We start from the raw sequence: 20,390 nt of genomic DNA, 5'->3' as shown, positions 1-20,390 counted from the left end.
AGCCAAAGACGGGCGAATGTTTACATGGTGTCAATCGGACTGAATTCATTCTGGTTGATGAATCTGAACGTAGTGTTTACATGAACGCTAAACGTGATTGGGTTGATGTGTGTGTTTGTCACAAGCTTCAAATCGGGACAGATTTTTGTACATGCGCACACTGCATGAATATACAGAGTTTGTGCATATTGACTATTCTCCTACATTGGTTCTTCATTTGTTTTAAATAGCAGACTATATATTTATCCATTTCTGGTCATAATTTGGAGACGATTAGCCATAGAGAGCCTAAGTCCCGCCCCTCCGCTTCCGGCTCATGGGACCTTATTTCGGAAAAAATATGAATGGTAGTCAATGGCGAGAGACAACTTATCTTTTTATTCCGTCTGATCTGTGTCCTCAATTACACATATGATGTTTGTCAATTTAAAAGATAATTCTGAAAGTCAAAAACGTCGCAGTTTGTCAAACAACAGAAGAGTAACATTTAGTTTTATGTGAAAATCGCTCTGTGAACTACATCTCCTGGGAAGAGAAACGAGATCCGCTGCTCGTGTGTGTGCAGTCTGGTACAAAACACTCAGGTAGGACGGCGTAACGTTACGATTATAACGCAAGACTGTAGAAACAATGACAGACAGCCTCAGTAAAGTAACAGTTAGCTTCATTCATTGAGAGAAAATGTGCGCCTTTGGGGTTTGTAGTCTTTGTAATTACGTATTTTCACAGTCTTATACCTCAACGGTTTTACATCAAACTGCGACTTTCTTTACTTTAAAATGTATCTTTTAAATTGACAAACATCATATGTGTAATTCAGGGCACAATTCAAACGAGATCAAAATATTTGTTGTCTCTCGCCATTGACTACCATTCAATATTTTTCCGAAATAAGGTCCCATGGTGGTCGACCGGAAGGGGAGGGCCTTAGGCTCTCTATTGTGTCACTGCTAATATTCATCACGCAGTAAAACTGCCCAAAACCAGTCGTCTGTGTATGAGAGCGAAACAAGCACATCATTGACGCTGAGTGAAAGTGAGGAGGATTATGAACTATATAAACATGAATGAGTGTCTGAAAGTGTGTTAAGTGTGCGAGTACTTATCGAAATCCACATCACGTCACATGGAATCGCTCAGTGTTTCAACCATGGAAAGACATGTCATGTAACGTCACAAAAAACCTTTATATCATACGACTTTATATCATGCAATTGTGACTTTAACACACAATTGCGACTATATCATGCAATTCTGACGATGACACAATTGCGACTTTATATCACGCAATTCTCACTTTATAGCACGCAATTGCGACTTTATAACATGCAATTCTAACTTTATAAAAAGCAATTGCAACTAACACACAATTTTGATTATATCATGCAATTCTGACGATAACACAATTGCGACTTTATATCACGCAATTCTCACTTTATAACACGCAATTGCGACTTTATAACATGCAACTGCGACTTTAACACACGCAATTGCGACTAACACACAATTGTGACTATCACGCAATTGCGACTTTATATCATGCAATTGCGACTTTAACACACAATTGTGACTATATCATGCAATTCTGACGAGAACACAATTGCGACTTTAACACACGCAATTCTCACTTTATAACACGCAATTGCGACTTAATAACATGCAACTGCGACTTTAACACACGCAATTGCGACTAACACACAATTGTGACTATCACGCAATTGCGACTTTATATCATGGAATTGCGACTTTAACACACAATTCTGACTATATCATGCAATTCTGACGATAACACAATTGGGATTTTATATCACGCAATTCTCACTTTATAACACGCAATTGCGACTTTATAACATGCAATTCTAACTTTATAAAAAGCAATTGCAACTAACACACAATTGTGACTATCACGCAATTGTGACTTTAACACACAATTTTGACTATATCATGCAATTCTGACGATAACACAATTGCGACTTTATATCACGCAATTCTCACTTTATAACACGCAATTGCGACTTTATAACAAGCAATTCTAACTGTATAACACGCAATTGCGACTAACACACAATTGTGACTATATCATGCAATTCTGACGATAACACAATTGGGATTTTATATCACGCAATTCTCACTTTATAAAACGCCATTGCGACTTTATATCATGCAATTGCGACTTTAACACACAATTCTGACTATATCATGCAATTCTGACGATAACACAATTGGGATTTTATATCACGCAATTCTCACTTTATAAAACGCAATTGCGACTTTATAACATGCAACTGCGACTTTAACACACAATTGTGACTATATCATGCAATTCTGACGATAACACAATTGCGACTTTATATCACGCAATTCTCACTTTATAACACGCAATTGCGACTTTATAACATGCAACTGCGACTTTAACACACGCAATTGTGACTATCACGCCATTGCGACTTTATATCATGCAATTGCGACTTAACACAATTCTGACTATATCATGCAATTCTGACGATAACAAAATTGCGATTTTATATCACGCAATTCTCACTTTATAACGCAATTGCGACTTTATAACATGCAATTCTAACTTTATAACACTCAATTGCGACTAACACACAATTGTGACTATCACGCAATTGCGACTTTATATCATGCAATTCTAACTTTATAAAAAGCAATTGCAACTAACACACAATTTTGACTATATCATGCAATTCTGACGCTAACACAATTGCGACTTTATATCACGCAATTCTCACTTTATAACACGCAATTGCGACTTTATAACATGCAACTGCGACTTTAACACACAATTGTGACTATATCATGCAATTCTGACGATAACACAATTGCGATTTTATATCACGCAATTATCACTTTATAACACGCAATTGCGACTTTATAACAAGCAATTCTAACTGTATAACACGCAATTGCGACTAACACACAATTGTGACTATCACGCCATTGCGACTTTATATCATGCAACTGCGACTTTAACACACAATTCTGACTATATCATGCAATTCTGACGATAACACAGTTGCGACTTTATATCACACAATTCTTACTTTATAAAACGCAATTGCGACTTTATAACATGCAACTGCGACTTTAACACACAATTGTGACTATATCATGCAATTCTGACGATAACACAATTGCGACTTTATATCACGCAATTCTCACTTTATAACACGCAATTGCGACTTTATAACATGCAACTGCGACTTTAACACACGCAATTGTGACTATCACGCCATTGCGACTTTATATCATGCAATTGCGACTTAACACAATTCTGACTATATCATGCAATTCTGACGATAACACAATTGCGATTTTATATCATGCAATTCTCACTTTATAACGCAATTGCGACTTTATAACATGCAATTCTAACTTTATAACACTCAATTGCGACTAACACACAATTGTGACTATCACGCAATTGCGACTTTATATCATGCAATTGCGGCTTTAACACACAATTCTGACTATATCATGCAATTCTGACGATAACTCAGTTGCCACTTTATAACAGGCAATTCTCACTTTATAACGCAATTTTGACTAACACACAATTGTAACTATCACGCAATTGGGCCTTTATATCACGCAATTCTCACTTTATAACACGCAATTGCAACTTTATATCATGCAATTGCGACTTTAACACACAATTGTGACTATATCATGCAATTCTGACAGTGTCATGTAACGTCATAAAAAAACATATCCAGTAACCATACACTCATTAGTCAGAAAGAAAAATGTACTTTAGCGAGGAGCACTTATATATGCACCATATTACATACTCATTATCATATTTTTATGTTCTTCAATATTTAATAAATATGGCAAGTTTTTTATGACAGCCACCATTTAAATGTTTACATTTCATGTAACTTTATTATTATAAAAATAAAAGTGTAATTTAAGTGTTTGCATACAACTGTTAATTTTAACCTTCAATATTATAAGTGTCTCCCATTTGCAGCATTAGTTAAGAGATTTGATGATGTATGGTTGTACCCGATATCCAAAATAATCAATATTGAATCCGAATCGAAAGCTTAAGAATTGAAATCTGAAATGTGTGTCAATACCCAGCCCTACTCGGCACTCACTATGCTCACACATTGCCCAAATAGAGGAGGACAGGAACCCACAGTTTACATGTCCTCTCGATTGGATTAGAAACCACTCACTTTCAATCTGATCGAAATCTCATTCGGGTCCATTGAGGTGTTTACAGGAAGGCTTTTCAGTCTGATTGATTGGTTGTGTGTAAACGGTCGCCATTTTGACCCACTGTTAAACACAGAAAGAAATAACCTCACCCTTCCACTCCTGTAATCTCAGGCACTTCGGCAGCATCTTCCTCGTCAGAGGATCCTGCACTCGATGACTCTTCATCACTGTCGGCCAAGAAGTAAGCGCGTGGTCTGGGTCTAGTGCATCACACAAACAGACAACAGCTTATGCGCCATGTTTCCATCATAACTGGCTTTCTGCAGTAGCACCTCATTGCAGTACACGCGATCCAGGGGGCGGAGTCGGATCCAGAACTGAGGGGTGGAGTTGGGTAGGTTTAGGGGTCAGGGGTAGAGCTGGGTAAGTTTAGGGATCGGGTGGAGCTGAGTAGGTTTAGGGATCGGGGGTGGAGCTGGGTAGGTTTGGGGTGGGTTTAAGGATTGGGGGTGGAGCTGGGTAGGTTTAGGGATCAGGGGGTGGAGCTGGGTAGATTTAGGGGTGGGTTTAGGGATCGGGGGTGGAGCTGGGTGGGTTTAGGGATCAGGGGTGGAGCTGGGTAGGCTTAAGGGTGGGTTTAGGGATCAGGGGTGGAACTGGGTAGATTTAGGGGTGGGTTTAGGGATCGGGGGTGGAGCTGGGTGGGTTTAGGGATCAGGGGTGGAGCTGGGTAGGCTTAAGGGTGGGTTTAGGGATCAGGGGTGGAACTGGGTAGGTTTAGGGGTGGGTTTAGGGATCGGGGGTGGAGCTGGGTAGATTTAGGGGTGGGTTTAGGGATCGGGGGTGGAGCTGGGTGGGTTTAGAGATCGGGGGTAGAGCTGGGTAGGTTTAGGGATCAGGGGGTGGAGCTGGGTAGGCTTAAGGGTGGGTTTAGGGATCAGGGGTGAAGCTGGGTAGATTTAGAGGTGGGTTTAGGGATCGGGGGTGGAGCTGGGTAGGTTTAGGGATCAGGGGGTCGAGCTGGGTAGGCTTAAGGGTGGGTTTAGGGATCAGGTGGTGGAGCTGGGTAGGTTTAGAGGTGGGTTTAACGATCAGGGGGTGGAGCTGGGTAGGCTTAAGGGTGGGTTTAGGGATCAGGGGGTGGAGCTGGGTAGGTTTAGGGGTGGGTTTAGGGATCAGGGGGTGGAGCTGGGTAGGCTTAAGGGTGGGTTTAGGGATCAGGGGGTGGAGCTGGGTAGGTTTAGGGGTGGGTTTAGGGATCAGGGGGTGGAGCTGGGTAGGCTTAAGGGTGGGTTTAGGGATCAGGGGTGGAGCTGGGTAGGTTTAGGGGTGGGTTTAGGGATCAGGGGGTGGAGCTGGGTGGGTTTAGGGATCGGGGGTGGAGCTGGGTGGGTTTAGGGATCAGGGGTGGAGATGGGTAGGTTTAAGGGTGGGTTTAGGGATCAGGGGGTGGAGCTGGGTGGGTTTAGGGATCAGGGGGTGGAGCTGGGTAGGTTTAGGGATCGGGGGTGGAGTTGGGTAGGTTTAGGCATGGGTTTAGGGGTCAGGGGGTGGAGCTGGGTGGGTTTAGGGATCAGGGGGTGGAGCTGGGTAGGTTTAGGTGTATGTAAGGTGGGAGGAGTTGGATCTGGATCCGACTCCTTCCCGTGGATTTCATGCAAGGGAATATGCAAAGCTCTTGCAACACACCTAAAATACACCGTACACAAAAAAATTATTCTCCATGAAAACAAAAGGTCTGTTCCGAACCACTTTTAGGCATCATTAGAGTGTTTCAGACACAAAGGCTTAATCAAGGGTTTGGAAAAGAGCTTCTGTGAGCACATGTAGAACACAGCGGATGTGGAAGCAAGCAGGAACAACATGTGCAACAACATAATGAGAGACTTCAGAAAAGCCCTGATTCAACTCACCATCGAGAGATCACATCCACAAAGAAATGAGTCCAGCAGAAACAGCAAAAAGAGTAAATTATAAATACATCCAACAGAAAAATAACCCATCAAAAGAACACACAAAAAAAGAAGAAGAAGCTTAGATATTTGGAACAAGTGCCAACGTTGGTCTTCATTGTCTTACCCTTCTTTTCCCTGTTCTCCCAAGCTTTCTCCCTCCTTTCCCAGTCTGGTCAGGTTCATCTTGGTTTCAAGAGTCATGAGAAACGAACCGTTGTACGAGATCTCCAGGTCGAACCAAAGGCCTGCCAAAGGAGACATGTTTGGTCACGTTTAAAAATGAATGTCACTGCAGAGTACATGCATGATACAATAGATGACTCATATTATTTAATGCAATATTTCTCTTTATATTTGCGATTGTGATTATAAAACTGTATGTTTGCAATCCATATGCTCTAAATTATTGTTGTATTGTATGTACATTATTATATTATTATCATTACAGGTAGGCTAAGGCACTATTAAAACATGTACATCTTCTCAGGAACAAAAAAATGTAAATCTATGTAAATGTTAATCCGTCCGCACAAGCCATTATTGGTAATGTAAGGAGATGTAGACGTGTTGTTCAAGCATTAATGCCAAGGAAAGCCTCTTATACTGAAAGCGGCTCATAAGAGGAGTTTCTGGGTGTTTCTCCATCATTTCTGCCTCAAGATCTTGATAAACTGTGGCATTTCTCTGTTGTATTGAATAAAGCATTCCCGTGATTATTTTGTCTTTTCCGAGTTAAATGATGATGACCTGTCTCGTCTTCTGTCCAAACACACGTCATCTTTAAAGAGCGATCGACTGTTGCGTGTGTCAGGTGAACACTGCACAAACACTGTTTCCATTGCAATTTTGCTAAATATTCCTGTTTCGAATTGCCTGAAAAACCACATCATACGAGAATTAAAACTTATTAGCGATATATGAGAGTTTTTGTGAAATTTACGTCTTTTCATTGGGCATATTTTCAATTCGCTATTTCAATGTCACAATTTGAAGGATAATGGAAACCCGGCTAATGAGCGCCGCAAACAAACAGCAGCCTTTTTCTACAGCTTCTCCTGAACCAAAACATCAAGCCTATGCTGCGTTCACACCATTTAAGTAACCGCAATCACGAGATGGCAACCCGTGACGTTCAACCCAGAGCTGTTCGGGTTTATATGTTTCTATCTCAACACCATCAACGCTGAAATGAATCTGCAGCAGTCAGGTGGTGCAACTAGAGCTCTATAAGTGGTTTAGCTTCATTATTAATGTAATGTTATGTGCTTTGAGACATAAGGTAGTTAAACGCAGTTTCTCATGACGCCTTGCATGTGTTTTTTAGGAGGTGGCGTGTCTTTGGAGACGCTCTGAAGGGACTATAGGATCTCATGCTTTCAAAGCTAACTTGTTATCGTAGCCTCTCCACAATTGCACACATTAAAGGAGTAGTTCACTTTTAAAAAAACTTTTGCTGATAATTTACTCACCCCCATGTCATCCAAGATGTCCATGTCTTTCTTTCTTCAGTCGAAAAGAAATTAAGGTTTTTGATGAAAACATTCCAGCATTTTTCTCCATCTAATGGACTTCAATGGGAACCAAATGGTTCAAAGTCCAAAAGACAGTTTCAGTGAAAACTGTTCAAAGGGCTTTAAACGATTCCAGACGATGAATGAGCGTCTTATTCTGTGATTCTGTTTGTGAATCTCCTGTTTGAACTCTTTGAAATCTTTTCCCGAGTCAACTCATTCATTTCGTTTGTTGAATTAACCAAATGACACAAAAAAGATTCGTTCATTTTGATGAACTAGTTTGAACAGGAGAGTCACGAACACACATCACAGAACAGAGCAAGGCGAGCATTTGAGCTTATAAAACTTAAACTTTGTTATTTATATTTTAAATGAGTGTTAGTTTCGCTTGATAAGACGCTTATTCATCGTCTGGAATCGTTTAAAGCCCTTTGAACAGTTTGCAGTTTGCACTGAAACTGTCTTTTGGACCTTGAACCGTTTGGTTCGCATTGAAGTCCATTATATGGAGAAAAATCCTGGAATGTTTTCATCAAAAACCTTAATTTCTTTTCAACTGAAGAAAGAAAGACATGGACATCTTGGATGACATGGGGGAGAGTAAATTATCAGCAAAAGTTTTTTTAAAAGTGAACTACTCCTTTAAGTTTCACTAGCCCACAAAGCACGATTACTTAACTTCTGTACTACTCTGACACAACGAGTATAAATTCGGATGTTGTCCCCTGAAAAACATGCACAGCATTACTTTCCTTGACATTTCCCAGATTCAAACATCATCCCCCAAATGAATCTGGCTGAACTCTACACCCAGCATGAGGACACACTGATTAAACCGATGCAGGAGTCGCCAGTGAACCCCTGGGTCTCATCCTGAGCGAGTGAAAGGTTAGCGCTGGAGTTTGCTCCTCTCTGATTGGCTCAGACACACACTGATCCCCTAAACCCAGCGGGTCGCTTCCTAGATGACGAATGAGAAGTTTAACAAGCTGGCAGGGGTCTGGCCTTTTTCCAAATCACAAACACATCCACTGGAGCAGTAACTGTAGGGGTGCGGCTCCATCGGCACTTTTAGGCAGAGACACACAACAATTCCGTATTATGAATTTTTAAGACCTGACAAGTAATTTTTCAACACTTGCACCTCTGAACGTGTTTCTAAGTTTGCGTTCTCGAGCCCCAAACACTGCTGTAGTGCGGCTGAACGGCCAGAACACACACTGTCGTGTTACTGGCCCCTAAGTTAATAACTGATAAATGGAAGTGAATCAATCAAAACTAACTTTAGCAGGACAATAACTTTATTCTAGAGCTGCCAAACAATCTCTGTTACTGTAATCTCCACTTTAAAGCTGCTTTGAAACAAGCTATATTGGTAAAAGCGGTGTATAAATGAAGGTGACTTGACAGAGATATAGCTTGACTGTGTCAGTGAGGCACATATAATGGTTTCGGTAAAAGATTCGAGTATGTATAGAGGAAAAAGATCACAAGACACTGCTGAAAGAACCAAAACTTCAAATAAAATGGATGAAAACGTAAGCAATGGCTTGGGTAAGTTGCTCTGGTTCAATACTTAATCAATCATTTATATCTAGAGCACGTTCACAACCAAAGTGCTTTACAAAGAGTAAAATAACAAACCAAAAAGGCCAAAATAAGTAATAAGCAATCAATGGAATAAAAGAGAAACCAAAGCCAGAGTGAATAAATAAGTCTTAAGATTTAAAAATACAAACAAATATAACCCAAAGGTGTTGGGTCAGTATATTATTACAGTGTCTACAGTGTTCACTGGCCACAATTTTGACATTGATATCATAGGACAAAAAATGGCATTTAGATGCATTTAATATCATCTCACAATTTGGCGGCCGGCATATTAGGCTGCTGTTACTTTAAGACCTGACGCACGGATCCATTAAAATGTTTTATATAGCCAATATACTCGTCCTTATGTGCCGCACTTTGGGTGTGAGCACAAAATCTGCAGGATGAGTGAAATTATCCTCAATATGCACATTCAAGCCCTGAAACACCAACAATATCCATCCGGAGCAAATTTAAAAGACTGCAACTGAAAAATGTCTATCAAAGTGGCTAGTTGGAAGGACTGTGTTCGGCATGGTTTTTAATGTCAAGCCCTGAAATAACATAATATAAACTGAGGAGTCCAGACCAGACCTTACCTCTGTGATCTACGGATGGTTTGGAGGAGCTGAGGATCTTGGGAATGGATATCCCCATGTCCAGCTCAGTGAGGGTCAGCTCATTCATGAAGTATGGGAGCTGGAATAAACATTACACTAAGTTACTGTTTGAAACACACAGTCGGATAGTCACACACCTATCAGGACTCACCCTGATCTTACTCAGCTTTTTCTGGATCTTCTTGGACACCACGTCTGCCCAGTATTTCTCTCCAAGAAAGTCCCAGAAGATGCGACCCAAAAGAGCATTGACCCAGGCCTCGGACTCGGCCTCCTGCTCACGACTCTCTGGAAACTACGAGACAAACGCAACAGAGCATACTTCTACTTTAGTTTTCTGGCAATGAGGAAGCTTTGCACTAAGTGAATGTAATATTTCTAAAAGATCCCCAAGTGTTTCACCTAAATATGCCACAGCAGGCTAGGTGTCAACATGGTTAAGTACAATGCAGTTTCCAGTAAATGTAACAAACAACAAGCATGTTACATAGAATACGGTTTTAAAATATGGAGTTAACTTTGTGATTGATGATTACAGGTTATAGAAATGTTTTCGAACATGGCTTCTCCAATGGTACACCATTACAACTAAGACCACGCTTACACTACAATGATATGAAACGGAGAAGCTTTCGGCATGCAGACGACACTACTGTCAAAACGGATCCGCGAAAACGGCTAAAAGCGCTGTATTCTGCTGCCAGACCAGTAGATGGCGACGAAACACTGTAGATAAACACGTAATACGCATGTGCGTGACGTCATCGTCTTCAGAGATTCACGATTTTGTCGTTTTACACGGATAAACCGTTTTCAAAAACTTGCACTTTGAAAAACGTTTTCAAAAGTTTGCGTTTTCAGGCGCGTAAAACACCGTCCAAAACGCATAAAAAGTTTTACGTTTTTAGTTGTCGTGTAAACAGCCCCTAAACCTGTTTGGATTTTAAATGTAAGATGCTTAGTCTGATTCATGTTTACCTTTTTGGCGGTTCCCGGGCTATTTCCAGCGCTCTGGAGAGGGCTTGCGGCTGGGCTGCCGGTGGACTGGCTCACATATTTGGCCATGTAGACGTTGTACTCCAGAACCTTCTGTTTGACACTGGCGCCGAGGTCTTTTTGCCTGGGATGAGACTGGAGCACTTCATCCAGACTGCCACGACTGCTGCTGCGACTCTGAGACAGACCGCCTGCCGAGAGAGAGAGAGAAAAAGAGAGAGAGGGATACATAGATAGAAAGAGAGAGAGATGGTTTGAAATGTACTTTTTGGCCAATTTGGCAATTAAACTTTCTTATTAATTTCTTTTTCAAACAAAATCCTGTCATTCAGCATAAATTTCTGGAATTTTTTTCTTGGTGCCTTAAAATATCTTGAATGGAACTTGACGCTCTCGCCTCATCTAGTTTGCGTAGTTCTATGAATATGCAAATGAGCCCCGCCTCCACTCACTCACTCAGAGATCCACTGGTTGACGATCACACGTTGATCTGATTGGTTACAAGGTCATTTGTGATTTTGGTTCACTGCAGTTTTAAGCAGAAAATACTCGCTACTGCTGTCGACTTATGAACTTACACATGGTTCGTCTTAAAACATATTAAAAACACCACATAGACACATAAACAACATTAAAAGCTGGATTTTCACCACAGGGGGAAGTTTCACACAACTGAAGAACGCTGAATCACAATCAGTCTCCGGCACGTTACGTGATAGTTTCAGCTGCAGTTCACTTAACGACCACCGGTGTCGCTAATAACACTAATCCAGCCCATTTACCGAAAGAGCTACTGATCAGAATCAAGCGCCACTAGTACAGAGAAGCTTCACTCTTACTTGTAGGCAGGCCCGAGGGCTTCTTGGCTTCGTATTTCAGTTTGGAGGCAAACAGCATCCTCCTGAACCACTCCTCCTTGTCTCGCCCGGTCCTCCCGAACAGGTACAGCACAGGTTGTGTGTGCACTCTCTTGGGTTCCTCCGTGACGGCCACGCTCTCAGGCTTTTCTCCGGGGACAGGGGTCTTCTCCTCCGACACCTCGCTCCTCTCGTCCTGAGCTTTGGCCATGAAGTCGTCCTGCTTGGCCAGCTCGATGCAGATGGGGTACTTCTTGTTCCACACCCTTTTCCGGGCCAGGCTCTGGGGCACCAGGTAGATCTGCAATACCACCACTCAAACTCAACCTTCATTTGCTATATAGATTGTAAATATAACATTAATAGTATCTAAAGGGTTAAAGGAGTTTTGTTTGGCCAAAGAACAATGTTTTTAGTGAAATGCTATGGAAGCATGTTGTTTCCACCACAGAACAAAACATTATAACACAATTGCGACTAACACACAATTGCGACTGTCATACAATTGCGACTTAATATCACACAATTCTCACTTTAATAACATGCAATTGCGACTTCAACACACAATTGTGACTATATCATGCAATTCTAGCTATAGTACAATTCTAACTTCATAACACGCAATTGCGACTTTATATCACGCAATTGCGACTTTAACATGCAATTCTGACGATAACACAACTGCAAGTTTATAACACGCAATTCTAACTTTAAAACACGCAATTGCAACAATCACGCAATTGTGACTTTATATCATGCAATTGCGACTTTATAACATGCAATTCTCACTTTATAACACGCAATTCTCACTTTATAACACGCAATTCTCACTTTATAACATGCAATTCTAACTTTATAACACGCAATTGCCACTTTATACCATGCAATTGCGACTTTATAACACGCAAATCTCAGTTTATATCATGCAATTCTCACTTTATTACACGCAATTGCGACTTTATATCATGCAATTGCGACTTTAACACACAATTGTGACTATATCATGCAATTCTGACGATAACACACGAGTTTATAACATGCAATTCTAACTTTATAACACGCAATTCCGACTAACACACAATTGTGACTATCACGCAATTCTCACTTTATAACACACAATTGCGACTTTATATCATGCAATTGCAACTTTAACACACAATTGTGACTATATCATGCAATTTTAACTACAACACAATTGTGACTTTATAACATACAATTCTAACTTTATAACATGCAATTGCGACTTTATAACATGCAATTGCGACTTTAACACACATTGTGACTATCATGCAATTCTGACTATAACACAATTGCGAGTTTATAACATACAATTCTAACTTTATAACACGCAATTGCAACTTTATATCATGCAATTGCGACTTTAACACACAATTGTGACTTTATAACATACAATTCTAACTTTATAACACGCAATTGCAACTTTATATCATGCAATTGCGACTTTAACACACAATTGTGACTATATCATGCAATTCTGACGATAACACACTTGCGAGTTTATAACATGCAATTCTAACTTTATAAAACGCAATTCCGACTAACACACAATTGTGACTATCACGCAATTCTAACTTTTTAACACGCAATTGCGACTTTATATCATGCAATTGCGACTTTAACACACAATTGTGACTTTATATCATGCAATTCTGACTTTATAACACACAATTGCAAGACGTAAACTCGCAAATTGGGAGAGAAAAAAGTCAGAATTGTGAGATAAAAAGGTCACAATTACCTTTTTTTATTTCTCTTTCCGAGGCGGAAACAAGTGTCCATAGAAATGCTGCATCAGAGCCGCATCGATGCAAGGAAAAAACATTCCATCAATGAAAGTTAAACTTAAATTTGTGTTCGACAAAAAAAAAAAAGCTTACTTACAATTCTCTCCAAAACCAAGTTTAAAAGTGTCCTGTACATTACAAGTTCAGGGCTGAATTCATTGCATCTAACACTCACCTTACTGTTGGTGAGATCATAGATCTTCTGGCTGATGTAGGAAACATCGGGCTTGAGCTCGCTGAAGGTGGCCCGGCGCGGAACGTTGCGGTTAGGTTTGGACAGGCGCAGGACTGAGCCCTCAAGACGCACATACACCGAGTGTGTGAGCGTGGCGTGATACGTCTCCGGGTCGTAGCTGTAGATCTCGTTCATCCAACCCTGAGGACAAAACACACAGGTTTCCTCAATCGCTTAGGCACGTTTTTCTAAACAGTCTGCATTTACTCATCTCACTTGCACAACAAAAGATTCATTATTCCTCAAAATGAATAAAATCAGTGAAATGCAGAATCAGAATACCATGCAAAACTAAATATGTTCAATTTCATGCATTTAATCTCACTTTATTGACCAATGTACTTGCTTCTTACTGTTAATGTTAACTAACATTGTCCCTATTTAAATAAAAAGAATCGTATGAATCTTATAATAACCAAGGTGAAAAAAGTAACAAGTGTAACATAACATTACTTTTCTAAAAATGCGACAAAAAGTAACGCATTTACTTTCTTTTTAAAGGAGTAACGCAATACACCTAATGAATTACTTTTTCCAACACTGTCTATGACCCAAAAACCTTTAATTCATGCTTCAAAACCTAGTTATTGTGTCAGTAACTGGCCAATGCCACCAAAATATAAAGTGTTTTTGTCATCGTGTGAGACACACTGGTCTAAATGTGTAGATTGGAAATATGGAAATACTTGTTATATACAAAAAATTGTGTTTTTTCTACTTTTATTTGTTAACTTTATCTGAATGCTGTCACATATTTTTAGATGCAGAAGTCAACAGAAGGTAAACATTTACTAGAAGTCAATATTGTAGTGTACACAAAAAAAAATTGCAGTACATGTTTTGCATGTAAACTGACAATTCACAGTTGCTTGTTCATTTTATTTTCACACTCTGTTATGTCTTCCTCTAACACCATCTCACATACTTTTATATCTTCCTATTGCTCTTCCATGGCAAGCAACTGTGAATTTTAAGTATAGTGTAACACGTTTCTACAAAAATAAGTGTACTGTATGAATACAAATGTACAGTATTGCTGCAGCTGCTGCTGTTTAGGGTTCTTCTGACGTTCCTCCATGTTGAAAAATAGTAGTGATTGTGCTGGGCAAACTCAATATGCTTTTAAATTTGATTGGTTGATTAAGATTGTGATTACCATTTCAAAACAATGTCAGTCCATTTGCCAATTTAACAGACAATAAAAGCATGCAATGTCAGATATTTATGGAATACAAATGCATGTCTGACAGACATGCGTCAAATGATGAAAGAATGTGTAGAAGTTGTGAAGACTGATTCACTGAGAATCAACAAGCACATAGTGCAGCTTGTGCAAATTGTAAACAATTGTACCGTACTTATTTTTTTTACACGTGCCAATAGACATGCAATTTGCTTAAATCAATAAGAAACTGTGCTGGTGTTGTTGGCAGTGTTGTTAATATTACACACATTACTCTCCTCAGCTCAGTCGCCGGTGTAAGTGGAGACCAGACTCAAATCATTAGCGGTTCAACTGAAGAAACAACAACAAAAAACACTGAATGTTCACTTGGTTAAAAAAAAGTTCAAGGCCCATTCACACTTACACACAACTACGTCACTACTAACCACAACACCAGCAGGAGATAACGCTGTGTTTAGTCTTAGCATGTGTTCTGGCAATATAACTCGCTTTATGGAGTTATAGGATGGACTTTGATCATAAATGAACTCTAAAAGGAGAAGAGGAAAGTAATAAAGTAAAAACCGCCAGTACTTGACATTCGGTCTAGAGCGAACGGTAACGCTCTCGCGTATAACAAACCAAACGAACGTATCTGACAGTAAGACATATCAGGTTAGGTAAATGTAATGAAAACGCTAATATAGCGGATGCATGAAATGAGTTAGGCTAATTTCTCTCTAAACGCCTGAGGTAAAGGTGAGATATTCTCAAAATGCTTTATTTGATATCTTTTCACAGTTGAAACACTGGTTGAGAGAGGTAAACATGTCATATATATATATATATATATATATATATATATATACACACACACACACACACATACATATATATATATATATATATATATACACACATATATATATATATATATATATATATATATATATATATATATATACATATATATATATATATATATATATATATATATATATATATATATATATACACACACACATACATATATATAAACCCATCAAGCCCAGCCCAGGTAAGAAAAAGTAAGGCAAAAGTAATGTAACAGTTTTTATGGAAAATAATGCAAGTAACAATTACTTTTTAGGGATATAAAACAATATTGTAATGCATTGTTTTTAAAAGTAACTTCCCCCAACACTGATAATAACAGTAGTCAATGAACAATAAACGTTAAGTGAATGCATGTAAAGGTGAAGTATGTTCGATTTTTAAGTAAAAAAAAAAAATCTAAAATAAATAAATAAATAAATAACATCCCTGAATGTTCTATATCTATGCAGCGAATTTGTAATATTCGTAAGATTATTTACACGAGTCAGACAAGAAGCTAGACAATGATAAGGAGCAGCTTTTCAGTTCAGTTACTGGCTGCCAGGAACAACTTATGACGACATCATTATATTAGGTAACATAATTACACACATGCTCATACGGTAATTATACTCACGCTCAGCTGGAGTTTATTAATAGCTGTTGAGAGAGAGATATGTACTGAGATATGTATGATATGTATGAGTTAATGCCTTTTTCAAGATCTAAATACTGTCGTTTCAATAAATTCAGTTTTTTAATTTTTTTATTTGGTAGATCAGTTATTTTTTAATAACAATTTTCTAATGAACGTTTCTATATATTCGTCTTGTTTTTAGTTGAACTGACCCAGAAACATAATTATGGAAAGGTTGACACCATTAGCCTAAAGTGTGAACCAGTAAGGGTCAACAACAATTGATTTAGGGCTGCAAACCCTGTGGAAGTATCGGCGTTCCACACAACTTTCCTTGAATTAGCATTAGGGAAGTGACTCAGGGATCGTACAGAGACTGTAAAATATAATTCCAGGACTTTCAAGTACTTTTCAAGCTCTACTTTTATGGTTTTCAAGGACTACAATCAGAGATCTCCCCTATCAAACACTATCTTTTTACCTTTTTTAGAAGTTGAAAGGTAAAGATAAATAAAAAAATGAACCAATAAGATGGTACAGATGAAGTGCAGCAGATGCGATGACTGGTAACTTTAACCATTGAAAGGACACTATGACAAAGATTTTCCTTGTTAAAACTAATTTTTCTCCTCATGAATATATGATTGACTTGAAGAATGAAAGCTGTATCATATACTTGGATATTTAAGCAATATTACACTCATAGCCATGCCAAACGGCTCAATCTCAGACGGGCTGCAGTGTTAATTCTGCGTGAAAATATTGTTTAAGCAATAAAATTGAACACTAATTTCACATATATTTTAATATGGCTGTTTTTAAGGGGTTTTCCAGGACTGAAATGTAAAAAAAGTCAAATTCAAGCACTTGTACAAACCCTGGTAACGTCAGCAAACTGGGAAGCAGAAGGTAAATATGTGCAGGATAAGTTAATCGAGCCAAAATCGTCAACTGTAAATGAAATATGCAGATCAGACACCCTAGTTAATATTGTTAATCGCTCATAAACACTTTTTTTCAGGGATTCAGCAATACCCACCATGGCCTGATGCAAGGGCTGCTATTTAATTACATAACTGAATAAAAAGGACATGTGGTGCTCGTCTAGCAGGTGTAGTACAAAACGAATGAGGGCATGTGGCTGTAGAGAGCTCTTTATGACCATGAAAAGGTGAAACTACACCCAGTTTGTTTAAACAAGTGCCTATCCTACACTATTATCATTGGAAGGAAACAAGTACGCTACATATCTGAATGAGTTTATGTAAATCATTAGCTTAACTGAGAAAAATGCTATAATAGGGCTTTTAGAGGGGGGTTCGAGGGCAACTTTGCCGATTTGCGACCAGTTTTATGAGTAAACTAACAATGTGTACTCTTTCCGAAAGAGCTATATAAAGCTATATAAATAAAGCAGACCTGTCCTCCATCCAGGAATCCCAGTCTATTTATGCAAAAGTAGTCTAAAGTCCACTGGATGACGCAAGATACAAAACCTTTTATAACTGTGTAAAGTCCACTGGATGAGGCATTTAGCTTATAATGCAGACATCGCAACAATACAACGCCGGTTGTACTGAGTTAATGCCTTTTCAAGATATAAATACTGTCGTTTCAATAAATTGTTATTGTAAACATTTGGTAGTTATTTTTTAATGACACGTTTCTAATGAACGTTTCTTCATAGTCAGTTGTAAAGTTGATACTTAGTTATTCAGCAAACTCGTGATTTTTTATACCATGACATCATTCCTCTGTGGTATTATCCTTATAGTTGTCGTTACTCTATGGTTATTGTTATCATTCTTGGTGTGAAAGGACCATTAGCCTTTCTTAAACCGACCAAATATTTTGATATTTCATTTGTTCAGGGAATAATTTCTGTCCACATTCTGAACATAAAAGGGAAACCATGCCACAAATATACTATTGTTTGTATACAAGCAAAAAAGCAACAATAATAAATAAATTATGAGACAATATATGCTGTCTTGAGTAATTTGATTATTATGGATGCACCGATATGAACATTTTGGCCGATACCGATAACCGATAATTCTTTATTTTACAGCCGATAACCGATATATTGGACCATAAATCAAAATTTATATAATTTTTGAGAGCCTGATTACAAAAACAAAAGTCTCACCATTAAATCCATGTCTTAAACACACAATTATAATGATTTTCTCATTACAATTTTATGTAGCCGATATGAAACCAAAACCATCATGTTGAACAGTGGCATCTGAAGCGTCTCAGCTGAAGGAAATAACACATTATTTATCAGCTTTAAAGGGACACCAGGCAGGAATCCTGTTTTTGTCAAACAGCGACCCCTAGAGTCGCTGTGGAGTACTTGTGTTTAACGTTACTGTCATAAATACCACTCACACAAAGCGTGACGTGTTACATAGTATACAATAGTTTCATTTGTCGTTTAATGAAATCTAATATATGTTGTTAGTGTGAGAATTTTCACGTGATTAAATACACAGATCCGACAATTATCCCCATGAACTTGAATGGTCCAGAGGCAGAACTTTTGCCAAGTGTGTCAGAGGTTCTGGGTTCTAATCCGCACTAGTAGTATAGTTTATTTTCCTCATCAAAACCGATTGTTTATTAGTGATTACATGTTTTTTTTTTGTGCATTAGGTTTTGTGATTTCACCGTAATAAATATATAGTCTCTCAGTCCCCGCAACAGATTGAAGCACGCATATCCGTGTGAAGAAAGTGCATGTCACAACAGAAAACTGTATCCGCGCCACTGATCACAGCACTTTGGTCACTTGATTTCAAAAACACACTTCAGATCGCCTCTTATTTACAGTAACAAACGGACGAAATGAATGCTCTACTAGAGTTTACTGGAGATGTTTTTATTTGTTTGTAATGATACATCCGTGCCGCAAGATGTTTCAATGGGGACATATCACACCCGCAAATTACGCCTATAGAGAGCCTATAAGTCCCTCCCCTTGTGGTCGACCACCATGGGACCTTATTTCGGAAAAATATTGAATGGTAGTCAATGGCGAGAGACAACAAATATTTTGATCTCGTTTGAATTGTGCCCTGAATTACACATATGATGTTTATCAATTTAAAATATACATTTTAAAGTAAAGAAAGTTGCAGTTTGATGTAAAACCGTTGAGGTATAAGACTCGGAAAAAACGTAATTACAAAGACTACAAACCCCAAAGGCGCACATTTTCTCTCAATGAATGAAGCTAACTGTTACTTTACTGAGGCTGTCGGTCATTGTTTCTACAGTCTTGCGTTATAATCGTAACATTACGCGTCCTGCCTGAGTGTTTTGTACAAGACTGCACACACACGAGCAGCGGATCTCGTTTCTCTTCCCGGGAGATGTAGTTCACAGAGCGATTTTCACATAAAACTAAATGTTACTCACCTGTTTTATGACAAACTGCGACGTTTTTGACTTTCAGAATTATCTTTTAAATTGATAAACATCATATGTGTAATTGAGGACACAGTTCAGACGGAATAAAAAGATAGGTCTCTCGCCATTGACTACCATTCATATTTTTTCCGAAATAAGGTCCCATGAGCCGGAAGCGGAGAGGCGGGACTTAGGCTCTTTATGCTCGTGTCTGACTCTTCTCGGTCTGCCGTTTCCTCTTTCTCTGTTCCTCCGACAATGCTTTCCTAGCTTTCTGCATCTTATATGCCGGCTCAGCCATGACGATAGTGTGACACACTCTATCCCTCTCTACATTGTTCCTGGATGGGAGTGTGTAAGTGTGAAGTGCCGTAAAGGAATATGTTACATCGCGAGAGATATCACGCAACACTTCCTGATGCTGAGGCCGGCGGCCCGCTGCACCAAAGTTGCAAGTGAGATTTTTCCGTCAGGGTGAATACTTGATTCAGATACATATACTATACCTACTAATAAAACAATGAGCGACTTTGTTATTTCTTTTTACCTTTTTGGAGAA

General features: G+C 38.8%; 1 protein-coding gene across 5 annotated transcripts in view; it reads right to left on the bottom strand.

Annotated features, from left to right (window-relative positions):
- Positions 1 to 20,390, bottom strand: part of tex2 (testis expressed 2) — a 75,103-nt gene that overhangs the window by 4,866 nt on the left and 49,847 nt on the right. For 4 of the 5 annotated variants that reach the window (XM_039654874.2, XM_089128939.1, XM_089128938.1 and 1 more), the window contains exons 3-9: positions 13,701 to 13,901; positions 11,703 to 12,021; positions 10,846 to 11,054; positions 10,019 to 10,162; positions 9,847 to 9,946; positions 6,268 to 6,388; positions 4,338 to 4,448 (exon numbers count right to left, since the gene is read on the bottom strand). In XM_039654874.2, coding sequence (XP_039510808.2) covers positions 4,338 to 4,448; positions 6,268 to 6,388; positions 9,847 to 9,946; positions 10,019 to 10,162; positions 10,846 to 11,054; positions 11,703 to 12,021; positions 13,701 to 13,901 — 1,205 coding nt within the window. The remainder of the gene's footprint in view (positions 1 to 4,337; positions 4,449 to 6,267; positions 6,389 to 9,846; positions 9,947 to 10,018; positions 10,163 to 10,845; positions 11,055 to 11,702; positions 12,022 to 13,700; positions 13,902 to 20,390) is intronic. The other variant, XM_039654876.2, reaches the window with a different exon arrangement.

Source organism: Pimephales promelas, chromosome 3 (genome assembly GCF_988280905.1).
Source record: "Pimephales promelas chromosome 3, fPimPro1.hap1.1, whole genome shotgun sequence".
NCBI lineage: Eukaryota > Metazoa > Chordata > Actinopteri > Cypriniformes > Leuciscidae > Pimephales > Pimephales promelas.
Note: the sequence above shows the minus strand (reverse complement) of the source record. Positions and strands in the feature narration are given on the sequence as shown.